Source organism: Anarrhichthys ocellatus, unplaced genomic scaffold (genome assembly GCF_004355925.1).
Source record: "Anarrhichthys ocellatus isolate YVR2014 unplaced genomic scaffold, GSC_Weel_1.0 scaffold28, whole genome shotgun sequence".
NCBI classification, from domain to species: Eukaryota; Metazoa; Chordata; class Actinopteri; order Perciformes; family Anarhichadidae; genus Anarrhichthys; species Anarrhichthys ocellatus.
In genome coordinates, this window is record NW_022280058.1 from 3,656,839 (window position 1) to 3,669,768 (window position 12,930).

The 12,930-nt window shown below is 42.0% G+C and overlaps 2 protein-coding genes across 8 annotated transcripts in view; one reads left to right on the plus strand and one right to left on the minus strand.

Annotated features, from left to right (window-relative positions):
* Positions 1–12,930, plus strand: part of lrba (LPS-responsive vesicle trafficking, beach and anchor containing) — a 146,706-nt gene that overhangs the window by 66,967 nt on the left and 66,809 nt on the right. For 4 of the 7 annotated variants that reach the window (XM_031863004.1, XM_031863003.1, XM_031863002.1 and 1 more), the window contains exons 30-33: positions 2,111–2,235; positions 2,545–2,559; positions 6,829–6,972; positions 8,708–8,844. In XM_031863004.1, coding sequence (XP_031718864.1) covers positions 2,111–2,235; positions 2,545–2,559; positions 6,829–6,972; positions 8,708–8,844 — 421 coding nt within the window. The remainder of the gene's footprint in view (positions 1–2,110; positions 2,236–2,544; positions 2,560–6,828; positions 6,973–8,707; positions 8,845–12,930) is intronic. The other 3 variants (XM_031863005.1, XM_031863007.1, XM_031863009.1) reach the window with 1 other exon arrangement.
* On the minus strand, positions 9,965–11,838 carry mab21l2 (mab-21-like 2). Its single transcript, XM_031863010.1, has one exon. It carries the CDS (start codon positions 11,431–11,433, stop codon positions 10,354–10,356), a length of 1,080 nt encoding a protein of 359 aa, XP_031718870.1. The 5' UTR covers positions 11,434–11,838; the 3' UTR covers positions 9,965–10,353.

A 12,930-nucleotide genomic window follows, 5' to 3' on the forward strand; every position in this document is an offset into this window, starting at 1 on the left:
CCCCCCCCCCCCCCCCCCCCCCTTCCGTGAGATGAGAGACGAGTGCGTCCTGATTCGGAGCTGTGCGCCATGCACAACCTTGATAATTATTTTCATAGATGAATACCGGTGCAGGCAGGATGATGAAGTGGCCATTTGCGTTCAGAGACTATCACACACAAACACGGAGCGGGGTCTTTGTCACTGGTGAGAAATCTGGTCTTGTACAGACCTGCACACACATACACACTCTTGATTCACTGCTCTGAATATACAAAATCTACATTTACATTTATGCTGTTTTGAAAATATCCCAAACATCTTCCCACATTGTGCTTTCAATGGTCTTCTACGCACTGAATTTACATACGGACTCAAGATATGAGCAGTGGCAGCCCTCCACTCGTCATCAAGCATTTTGAGACAGAATTATTTTTGTTCTGTCCAGATAAATCAAATAATCAATGGTTTTCATTAGCCAGGGCATGCCGGGGTTTTAAAGTACCCGCTTGGAAATTGTATTTATTTTCTTGCGTAAAGCTCCTTTCCCTTTCCGAGGCCCCTGTGTGATCATTGGTGTTGAACTGAAGATTTGTGAGGAGCCCCCGGCCAGAGCAGCATTCAAGAGTAGATCACATAAAGTATGGAGGGGTTCTCCCGTCATAGTTTATGCCACTGAAACCATAAACTGTGTCTTTTACACCTTCACAGGATATACTGCAGCCAGTTATGAATAAACCTGGTCATGCTTTTTTTTTTTTATTAGTTGAGAAATGTTTTGAATCAATTAAATCTGAGTATGTCTTCTTGTAAAATCAGTTTTGCCACCTTTGCACCTTTTTTTGTGTGCTTTTAATCTTTTCAAAAAGGTTACTCTGTGGAATATAAAACCATTTTGCACCCACATGGTTTTTAGGTAGCACGAATCGTAATTTATTGTATGATTCATGAGAGCGTAGATCCTGCTGGAGTTGTGATTTAATTTTTCGAACAGCCCAGCAGAATTGAAAAGATTTACAGTATTTTACGAAATCGTAGCAAATTGTTTGGGTGGATTTTTAGGAATATCTGCGATGAACAAATGCAAACAAAATCAACTCCAGGACAAGCCTAGACTAGGATTTTCTTATTTCCTAAAAGTGTTTTCCTCATGAGAACATTTAGTAGAAGTAAAACGACTGTTTGACTTGAGTCACACAGTCGGGATGTAGTCTCACTAAAGACCCAAGCCCATGTTGTTTTTCCCTCCCAACTGAGTTGTTAATCATTAACGCATGAGATGTTTTCACAGTTAAAAAGAGTGGATTTTTGTGCTGCCTTTGTTTTTGCACTAAAAAGTTCTTCAAATTAAAAACCCTTTAAACTGAAAAAGAAACATGTAATGAGAAAAATGATTTTATTACGCTTTGTGGTGCCTCCAAGCCATGGGGGTAATGAATATTTTACATTATGCTTTAATTAAACCACTTTCAAAAATAGAAGAGATATTTCATTATAGACAGGTACACAGTGTACACGTGCAATGCTATGTGGCAATGACTCCTCATTAAAAGTTAACGCTTTCTTTGCCTTGAGAGCGGAATGATTTACTGACCGGGCCTGGTAAAGGGAATTGGTAAGAGAAATGGGTGCTGTAGACATTGATTAATATTGGTAATGCTATCCACCCCCCCCCCACCCCCTCCTCCTCTGTGTTTGTAATGGCCTTCTCCTTATCCTGCTAGCCATGAGTCCTGACAAGAGGTATCCTGCTGGGCTTGAAATGAGCCTAGAATGGAGGCATGTGCCCTAGAAGTGTGTGGAAAATGATCACGCTGGCATTTGCTCCTTCCACTGTGATGCACTTAGTGCTTAGTTCACCATCTCACAGAGAGAGGAGGAAAAATTAATGAAAAAGGGGAGCACCTTAGTCTCTTTAGATGGAGATACCGTCATTGTCGAGTACAATGATTTGGGCCGCAAGCTTGTGTCTAAGGGAATGTTTTTAAAGAGTTATTCTGAGGGTAAAAAAAAACCAGCAAACACAATGCTGTCTTTATGTACGCTTGCTCGGACCAAGTGCTAATGCTGTGCTGCTATACCATGCTGGCTGGTAATTGCTAACACATGTGCTACCTCTGTCTCGCTGCAGCCGGCCGAGGGAGTTCTGGCGCCTGGACTACTGGGAGGACGATTTAAGGCGGCGACGTCGCTTCATCAGGAACCCCTCCGGATCCACTCACTCAGAGGCTACGCTCAAAGCCGCGGCCGAACACGGTCAGTCCCATCCACCAAGTCCCCTTCCTGTTGGTTGCACTCCCTTTTTTACTCACTTGGTGGTAGCACCAGGTACAAGGTAATACAAATTAGTCTTTGCGTTGCAATAAAAGATTCATTATACAACAAGGCCGTAAAACAGCACCCTCATTTAGATTTCACACTCTGCCTCCCATTAGGCAAAGCTGGACTAACAATCAACTGTATCTGTAGCATGCTTTGCTTAGGAATTCAGTTTTCAGCTAAGTGACTATGAATCAAATGAAATGTGAATTTTTGTCTATTCTATTTTTCTTCGCTGCATAACAGTGGCTTATACCAGTGGTAAGTAGCATTCACGCTCCGATATTTTGTTCCCTTGTTGAGATTTTTGAGACTTAAGATTGTTGAGACTCAATCATTTTGGGATTCTTGCTTTTTGATGCATTTTTTTACAGAATAGTTTGTTAGATCAGAGGTAAACTTAATAGAATATTCTAAATAAAATGAGTTTTGAGGTGTATAATTACGAATTCATTGATTGAATGGGATAAATTGTATTGGTCCTTCAGCTTAATTAACAGACTAGTAAACACAGATTGCAGTCTCCCGAACATCGTTGAAGAGAGTCCACATTGTACTCTTAAGACGTGGAACAGTTTAATGGTGTGGAAAAAACAACTTTGCCAATACTCTGGTTTTACCCAAAGTACAGCGTTCTCATTTAAACTAACAGCATTCATTACTTTTTCCTTTAGTATTTAAACAAGGCCGATCAATTTTTCATTGTTTTCGTGCACTTCCCTGTAAAGACAGGTGCCGATTTTCAATAGACATCGTGTGAGAGCAACTTAACATTCCCAGCAGTCACTTGTGACCACAATATCTAAATGACACATGTCCCTGCATCAACACCAGGAGTCACATTTCTCTTCTCGAGTGCACGTAATCCCTCATTTCTACAAAGAAATCCAGCACACCACCAGGGTTTGCAATCATCGTCATGTTGGAGCTACATTTACCAGCTCGATCAAATACTCTCTCCGGTAAACGGTCGTTTCTCCACCAAAAAACGTCCTCAATGTGTCTCCTGCAAAAGTCCCCTTAAATGTGACATCATTCCCGAAGACAAATGGCATGGTGTGACAGGAGTCAATACGAATGTGATCTAAAAAGCAATAAGTGTTGGGGATCCTGGGAGACTTCTGGTCTGCAGTAATGGCTGCAGTGTGGAGGCAGCTGGAGGCCGAGGCCAGCTGGTCGCTGCTCTTCTGCTGCAAACCTCTGAATTTAACTTTGTCTCCATCTTAATTCCTCCTTGTTTTCCCTTCAGCTAGTTCATGACAGAGAACAGACACTTATGCTTCGTCATTGACTTCTTTTAGCTGATGAAAAACTGTTGACGGTGTTCCGTCATTCAGGTATTTGGTCTGGTATTCAATTTTATTCTAAACTATATATGTGCGGTGTTTATTCTTCACTGGGGGGGGGGGCGGGGGCGGGCAATTCCTGAAAACATTTGTTTTCAAAGCCAAGTTTGTGTAAAAATAGTCAGCAGCCAGTTGTGGCAGAGGGTACGCTACCTCGGGAGAGTATACTGCCCGGCTGAAGTACGAGAATATATCATTAAAATAACTCTTTGACATTGAAGCCTGCCGGCATCCATTTTCTGATGTAACCTTTCGTCTTGTTTTAGTCGACCCGACATTTGTTACGGAAGTGCAGCTCAAGATGAGAATGCAGGGCTGAGTTTTCAAACGGAGCACAAAGGTCATATCTGGCTGTAATTATATTCATCAGATGCAGAGGGGAAAATGCAGTCTCTCCCCCTAAGAAAATATTTAGTATAAGATCAAGCCTGAATTTACCCTAATTTTCTTGCTACTTGTGGCTGCACTTTTCAAATCTCACGCTTGATCATAAAATTAGAAGCAATGGAAAATATTTTGCATTTTTTACTGAGCGATCTATTGTAACAAACGTGTTGGTTTTCCCTATTTTTTTTTTTTTTTTTTTTTTTAAAAGAGGGGAATATGTCTTTGCATTTGAACATGGAGAAAATGTGCATTTCTGCGTTAAGGGTTAGGGACAACCGTTATCATTCATACTGCGCCAAGATGATTTCCACAGGAGTGTGTGTGGCTGCCAGTAGGCTTGAGTAGGCCGTTATGTATTTATGCCTGGAAAGAACCATCTTTTCTGGGGGATTGATTTGGTCTGGTCTGGGCCAGTGTTCCAGAGGTGGCAGAGTAAATACCTGAAGACTAATGTCTCTGTTCTGGTAATCAATACTCTCCTCATGACCACACTCCTAGTTACGCTCCCGTTAAAAACAAATTTGTTAATTTTGACAATTTAATTGCTGTGACCATGCATGCCTTGAGTTGTGTAAGCAGGTAGTTGAACCTCTCAGTCGGGAAATGGGGTCTTGGAAAAGTGTAACCTGTTGGGATTTATGCACCTTTCTGCTCCCCGTGTGATGAGTGATGAGGTTGAAGGGCCCTGCTCGACTTTGTTTTTTGTCAATGTGGCGCGTCTGCTCTTTGCATAGATTGTTTTCCATTGTAGTCTTTTAAAATTACAATTTGATTTAAATACCATTTTAATAAGGTTAATGATTGTTGCAAATTTGCATTTATTTAGTATTATTTATAGCGCTTAATTTTTTAGCTAATTCCATATTATGCACTTGCATATTTCGATTTTAAATCCAACTGGTAAAAGCTTGTACTCTGAAGTTAACCAGCATGATTCCCCAGACACACACACACACACACACACACACACACACACACACACACACACACAACCCCGCCAAAACCTTGGACTTGTCAAATTATATGAAGAAAAAAATAAACACTTTCCACTTTCGGAACAGAGAGTGAGAAGTTAGCGCGTAGCCTGTCACTTATCTGCACGTTTCTTTTATGTGTGACATGAACAGAATAGCTTTCCTTGCTACACTCCAGCTGACTGGTCAGTATTTTAGTTTCAATTACTTCAGTGTATATTATAGTGAGGAACTAATAATAACTTGTGCTTGAGGGTAATGGAAGGAGCATGGATCAGCCCAGTAGTACGAAGGTTGAGTTGCGTCAGACTGTGTATGTGTAAGGCTTAATACTGTATGTTAGTAGTACAGTACAGTACTTGGGGTTGAGCGTTGCTGAGCATGTTGACGGTGAAATTCATAGAAGTTCAGATACATCTCTGTATTTTAAGCTGGTGATAAGTCTTCTGTCCACTTGCTTGGTGTGAATACAATGGCATGTGGTACGTATTAGAGGAGCTGGTAGTAATTTCAGTGCTGCTAACTAAAGAATCCTCCAGGGAGGCTTAATTACAGGAAGACCATTCTAAATATCAGTGAGCTGCATATTTTCCATGACAAGAGATTTTTTATCCTAGCTCCTCTAGCAGTTTCAAAGTATGTTGCCACGTGACACAGCTGTCCATTTGTAGGAAGTGCAATTGATCTCAGGTGATAATGAAGGAAAAAAATGTGTGTTCAGCATCTAACTGGATTAAAACTGTGTTGCTTTTACCAGAATGCGGGATTAGAAAACGTACACAGAAGCAGCGAAAGCTCCGGCTATTTCGCCAGCTATGTTTACAAAGAGGGAGGGCGTGCCAGCTCGTCTTTGTGCTGTGGACTTGTGTCTGTGGATCCTCACCATGCACCACTGGGGAATGCAGGGCTCTGTAAATGTTTGCAGATTAACATTTTTTCTTAAATAATCTATTGGGAACCTCAAGTCATGTTGAGTCGAGATCAAAACGGGCAGTGTGTGAACCCTCGTTTTGTTTTAAAATGAAAGTTTGACTAATCTTTGTGTTAAATGGTGTTTTGTTTTGATGCATTTAGGGTTTGCATCATGTCAGTCTTTAGTCTGCCTCGTGTTTTCAGTTTGTCTGCCTGCTCGTAGCTCTAGAAGTCTGAAAATGCGACACAAGTCAGCATGGCTCCTCTGCTGAATGTAGGTTAAACGGCAGTGCTTAGTGAATCGTTTTATCAGAGGCTAAACCTGCTATACTTATAACAATGCTGACCTTTTTCTGTTTGAAAAAGCTTTGAAAACCAACAAAGATATGTTTCACTAAATTCATGAATTACTTTAATAATTAGTCTCAAATCGATTGTTTTATGAAGAGTGCTAAATGAATGCAATTCTGAAAATATAGATTCAATTCAAATTCTGATTTGATGTGAGGTTGTTACGCTTATCACTGATTTGAATGGACAGCCTTCTCTTTATTTACCACACCACCACTGTGGTTGTAGTTTAAAGACGGTAGAAATTAAGCTGATGGCTGATATTAGAGCACAACCACTTTTTATTAGTCAATCTAAATATAATATTTCCACTGTCGTGGTTTATTGTTTGTAATGGTTGCTTTGATTTGCTGTTTTTAAAGAGAAAAGCTGAATCGGGTGTTTTTGTTTCGGTAAAAAATAAAATTTGCTCAAACATTTGATCATTTAAACTTTGAAAGCCATCAAACAGTGCACTAAAATAAAGTAAAAAAATGCTTATTGGGGTACAATTATTTTTTATGTATTGTATGCATATGACTTAAAATACTAAAAATGAAATGCCCCCTTTCCCCCTCCAGTGTCCGAGGAGGATGTTCTCAAAGGCAAGCAGTCCATCAGGAGCCAGACTCTGGGAAATCAAAACTCAGAGAGTGAGACATTGCTTGACGGAGACGATGACACTCTGTCATCCCTGGAGGAGAAGGACCTGGAGAACTTAACAGGTAAAGGAACGGCTCACTCTCTTCCCCTCTCACCCCTCCTGCTGCACTGTTTGTCCTGCAGCTCAAACAAAATAAAGAAACATGCTCGTTGTCATTTTCATGATGCTGAAATTCCTACATATGCAGTGCCACTGTTGAGAATAGTGAGTTATAGAGCACTTTGTCTTGTGCACCACATCTCCCATAGGATTTCATATTTCCCCCATGATGTTGCTGTTTTGTTTTAATATCAGTGTGTTGTTTAGATAAGAAGCCTTCTGTACAAGTAAAAAAAAAAAAAGAGCCTTGAATGAAAGCCTTACACAGCTCTTTCATTATGGCACCAGAGTACTTGTGAAAACATAGTATTTTCAGTTTTCTGTCTGCCACTGGAGGTCTGCTTCATAAACATACAGCAGCAACTCTCTAAACATGTTTTTCTGTCCAGCAGTAGATGAGTTTATCCCAGGATACTGCTTAGCCTGGAATGGGACATTATCTGCAGCATAGCCTAAATAAAACCTCCCCTCAAGAGCCCGATGAAATGACGTCAACACAACCTTATATTATACTTTATCCAGCTCATGATGTTGCCAGTCCTTTGTTGCTTTTGAGCCGTCTGATATTTAAAGATTCCTAATTAAATATAATTTAGTCCGCTAATCGGATTGCAGTGTAATCCGCATTTTTTTCTTCTGTATGTGCAGTGACAGCGCTCACCAGACTAAGCCGCATTAATGGGGTTCAGAGTGCTATTATAATAACGCAACTGGAGGACAATAGGATTAAACGTTGAATGCTGTCTAATAAAGTGATGTGTACTGTGAGAATGGAGTCGGGAGAGCTTCAGCTTCTCGTTTTAAGCAGCTGTCTGCTTCAGGTGTAATTGAATGTCTTTGACTTGAATGGAAATGGAAAAAAAAAATGTTATTTCAACCCACGGATAACATGTCAGTACTCACGGGGTTCACGAGCGGCAGAGGGATGAATAAATATATGTATGTGTATTCCATCCGTTTGCACGAGTGCGCGGGCGCTCAGGGAAATCAAGCCGGGCTCCGAGCCTCGGTTCTCCGCAGCGCACATCTGCAAATACAATGGCTCATATGTGCAGAGCCGGGCAGGGCTAACAGCCCACAGCTCCCCTGAGCCGGGCGCTCATTGTCATATACTGGCATAAATTAAGATTGATGAGAGATTAAACAGAGCTTCTTTCAACCGCCCGCAATCAATGCGTCCTGACTGACAGTGGAGTTCTGACAATTATGTCGCAAAGTTGCACACTGTTTATCGTTTATTTTAGTGCGAGTTTTGAGACATAGGCCTGTAATATGTTATTTGGATAGATATGTATCATACAGTGGGCAGCTATTTTTCTTAGCTCAATTTGAACTAATTGATTAATTGTAGATTATCTATGCAGGAGAAAAACTACTGACGGTGTTTGAAGTAGCCGTATAGCAATGCAAATAGTTGTATGTAAACATTATTTCTGTAAGAATCACTCTAAACTTTCAAAATAGAACCAGAGGATCGTTATCATTGTCGTGTTTATCTTAACATCCGTATTAACTAACCACGTGCAGGATTGAAGGCCCCCGCTGTGTTTCTAACAGGCAAACAAACCGCTCAGTGTAATCCCTTGTTGAGTTTTATATGTTTACCTTTGCTGCGTAAAAGCAGCGAATCCCCCCCTCCACTTCGGAGAGGAGGACGGTTTGCTTGTCTCTCTGACCGACATGTGTCTGTACTCCAGGCCCAGTAAACGTGAGCACCAGCGCTCAGCTGGTGGCTCCGGCCGTGGTGGTGAAGGGCACTCTGTCCATCACCGCCTCCGAGCTCTACTTCGAGGTGGACGAAGACGAGCCGGGCTTCAAAGCCATCGATCCAAAGGTAAGAGACTCGAGCTCCATTGATCACGTCTCGAATTGTCAAACGTTTTGAAGCCGTGCTTGAACTTTTAAATACTGTGCAGGCTGCTGACGAACACAGTATGTTTCACCACCACGTGCTATTTTAAATGCATTTAAAAGCAGATATGAGTGTGTTGAACACCTGGTAATGTTGTGTCAAAGACGAGATTAATGTATTGTCTGAAGTTACAATGTGACTATTTTAAATGAAATGGGGGAATAAATGTTGTTTACCGCATGTTTTTTCTTTATGAATATTTTCTAAAGTAAATGTAACATTTATATTGTTAAGTGGGAATAATAAATCCCGTTTTTGTGATAAATAAACAAATTATCAAACTTGATATGGGTAGAACATAACGGCACATGGACCAGGCTTTCCCATTAGTAATCATCAGGATTTTTTTCATAGTAAACAGATTTAAAAAAAAAAAATAAATAAATTGCACGTAAATAGGGCTGAGATTAAAAAAAATAGATAAAGTAAAATTTGGACTAATATCGGTAATTCTTCATGTTAGCTACGGGAGACTGCTGACCCACAGGTGGTTGTTTTTGTTCAGTTGAACACTGCATGAAATGATCTGATTTGTTTTTAAACATGTATAGTTGCGTATTTAAATGTATTGATTTTAATAACATGCGCATTCATTTGAATGTGATTTTTGTTTTAGTAACTATTGTTAAAAAACTACAATAATGGTGTCTACGATAGCACTGCGTTATCTAAAACCCTCTGCATTAATCAGGTTAAGGCTTCAGTTTGTCTGCAGGCCCTGTGCGCGTGCTGCTGTTAAAGCAGAGAAGATGCTCCCAGGCCTATATATTAACACGAGTCCGTTGATTTACATTCATTCGAAAATCCTTTAGAGCCTGTCACTGTAAAAAAATAACATATGGCCTGAAGTCGGCGGTGCACATTCCTTCTTTAAATGTAGCAAACGCTTCCATTTTTCTTTTCCCAGTGTTGATCCCAGGTCAGCTGTCTCGTCAAAATGAATCATTTAATGATTCTCTTCATCAGACAATAGCAAAAAATAAAATGCAACAGATGTGCCTGTCATATCAGCTGTCAAAACACGCCAAGACACGAGGCCAAGTTGTAATTTAATTTGCAACATTTTATTAACATTTCTTTTAAAGTCACATAATGAAAAAAATTGAACTTGGCACGCTACATTTTTCTTTCACTTAACGATTTTGTGCATATATTTAAATAAAAGTTTCTTCACTTTGTGAAAACATTTAAAGAAGACAACTGAAAGTCATTACATTTATCTGAAAATGTACCTTCACTTTCTCGCTGGCAGTGGCCCAATTGCTCCATTTAAAAAGGGTTTTGTGGTTTGCTCGCTGCATTATTTTTCTTACTGATTTTTTTTAATTTTTTTATTCACATTGCTTCGAGAATCAGTTGCAGAATCGTATTTGTCCTCAGAAGTTGTTTTCTATCCCAAAATGTCTCTTCGGCTCTGTCTCGACAATCACTTTATAGTTTGTCCAAACTTTTAGCGTTGGTGAGGATTTCCCTCGCTAGTCTCCACGTCTGCTTAGCAGCAGCCTCCAGGGCCGAGTGAGGTTTTCCCTGAAACAAGTCCAAGTTTGGCAAGAAGTAGTGGGGACATCTGCGGCACTGCAGACAGGATATGAGCTGCAGCAGGATGCCGTTCAGTCGGTCTCCGAGGCAAGACTCGTCCCAGTCGGTCTCTCTCGGGTGTTTCTCGCACTCGTACAGCAGCAGGGTCTTCATGTGGTAGTTTTGGAGCGGCTGTCCCGGGAGCTCCAGGTGACGGTCCCTCAAAGTCTTCAGCACGGACAGGCACTTCTTCCTGCAGCCGGCCATTAGCAGCCTGTTCTCGGCCTCGCTGAACTGCAGCACCCAGGCGTCGCTCTCCGCGGAGCTCTGCTTCCCCGTTAACGAGTAGCACTCTTTGGAGAGGAGGTTAAACCCCTCGGCTTTGACTTCCGCTACCCGGTTAGGACCGGGCCAGGGGATGTGGGGCATGGGCCACTGAGCCGCGCTCCGAGGCCAAATCCCAGTGCACTTGAACGCGGGCGTGATCTGCACCACGTACCTCTCCCTGATCCTTAGTCTGACCTCGCTGGTGTCCGCCACCATCTTTACCACGTCGCGGTAGCTGCATTTGTCCACGGCCTGTGCCACCAGAGTCTGGAACCTGGAGCGGATCTTTCTGGCCGATAGGTAGCCCGAGGCGGTGATGAACTCGACCCACAGCGACATGCTCCTTTTACGGCCATCGCTCAGCTTCAGCACCGCGCAGCCGGGCAAAGAGCCGTCATCCACGAAGTTGAACACCCCCATTTGGTTGAGGTAAAGCACCACCTCAAACTCATTGGGGGAGATGACCTCCATCCCCTCGAAGCGCGCATCTATCTCGCTGAGTGAGCTGATGAACCGGGGCTCCTGCACCTCCACCTCCTTCAGAACATCCGACACCACTTTACAAACCTCCCGGATGGTCTTTGCAATGGCCGCTTTGCGAGCTTGGCATCTCTCGTTGTGATATTTGTTGAGCTGGTAAACCAGCTTTGCCTGCGTCGCGATCATGTTCGGGCAGAGGTCCGGGCTGTACACCGGGGAGTCGCAGTAAGTTGACGGATCCAATGCTTACCGGTACAGCCAGAGGCAGACGCTTCCCCGTGCAGGAAAAAGTGTGTGATCAAAAGTTGTTTGGCTTTGAGCAGCGGATGGACGTCAGCGTGAGGAGGAGGAAACGGATAGGGATGCAACGGTATTAGCCCTGCTAAATATCAGTCCAACCCAACATCACTTCCAGCACCGATAGGTAGAGTCGTATTCAGGCTGCGGGTCACCATCCGGGTCCTGGGCTGCAGACGCTAAAGGCTAACATCGCCTACAGTGACCATCATCTCCTCTTGCTGTTTATTCTCTCCTCTGCGTCCCCGCTCACTTTTTCGTCCACACTCAGCTGTGAGCTGGACTTGTGTAGTTTATGAATGGTTCCTTTCGCAAGAGTGAAAGGGGTCGGGCTTCTTCTCCTGCAATCATGTGCGGAGCTGTCAGTGCGGGCAGCCAATCGGAGCACGAGGAGCTCCAGTCAAGCCTCGGCAGCATCGGGGCGCGCGGAGCTGGTGTCGACTGCTCCCAATCCGACACAGGAACTCACAGCCCAATAGGTTTATACGGGCAGATTCAAGTGTATGCTCTGTAAGACTTGCAGCAGTAAAACGTTTATTTTTCAGTGTTGCTCTTTGTGCGTAATTTACCCGGTGCGTTCTGAGGAGTAGGAGTGTATGAGTGACAGCCTTTAACTTTGCACTATTATAAGTCTCTTTTTCTCTCCGTTTTTAATTGAGTGTTTTTTCCCCGTGTTTTTCTCATATGTGAAAGGCTCTGTAATGGCAACATTTCTTTCTCTCATTGACAGCAAGTATCGTTTATTGTCATCCATTACGCAGTATGTCATTTTTATCATAAGAAGTCTGAATATGTGTAACATCTATCAATCTATTAAACGTGCGATTTCCCTTTTTCTAATTAGACATGTAGCGCGAGACATGGTCAGTTGGTCACTTTATTTGTAAATTTAATTACAATTTGTGAATTTAATTACAACTTTAAAAATTCAACTAATGCATCTAATTCATGCCATTGCTGTTTACTTACACTCTTCATTTAAGTTCGGTTCTAAATCCCTTTCATTCTTCAGTGATTGTGTTTTTTATCACATTCATGTAAAATTGTATATTTTTTTACAAACTCTAAATATGTCGTGCTGTTGAATATTGTTTAGCCGCTTTCTTTTTTTTAATACAAGTTTAAAATAGTAATTGTGTCGTGTGCACCTGCAGCATAGGCTCAGATATACGCTTGAAGAGCGACTGAAACTAACTGGAACGATCAGATAAATGAACGCTCGTGATATCCACCAGATACACCTTTTCACGAATCAATTGATTTAAAATTGAATATTTAGTGTTATTTACACAGTCGATATTTTGGATTGAGCCAAATAACTGAAAACAAGACTTGTGTCCGCGGCTTCCCACACACACATCTACACACACGAGCGCGCGCGCGGTA

What these genes read in the sequence shown, in the direction of transcription:
- mab21l2 (XM_031863010.1), bottom strand. Translation starts at nt 11,433, where the DNA reads ATGATCGCGACGCAGGCAAAGCTGGTTTACCAGCTCAACAAATATCAC.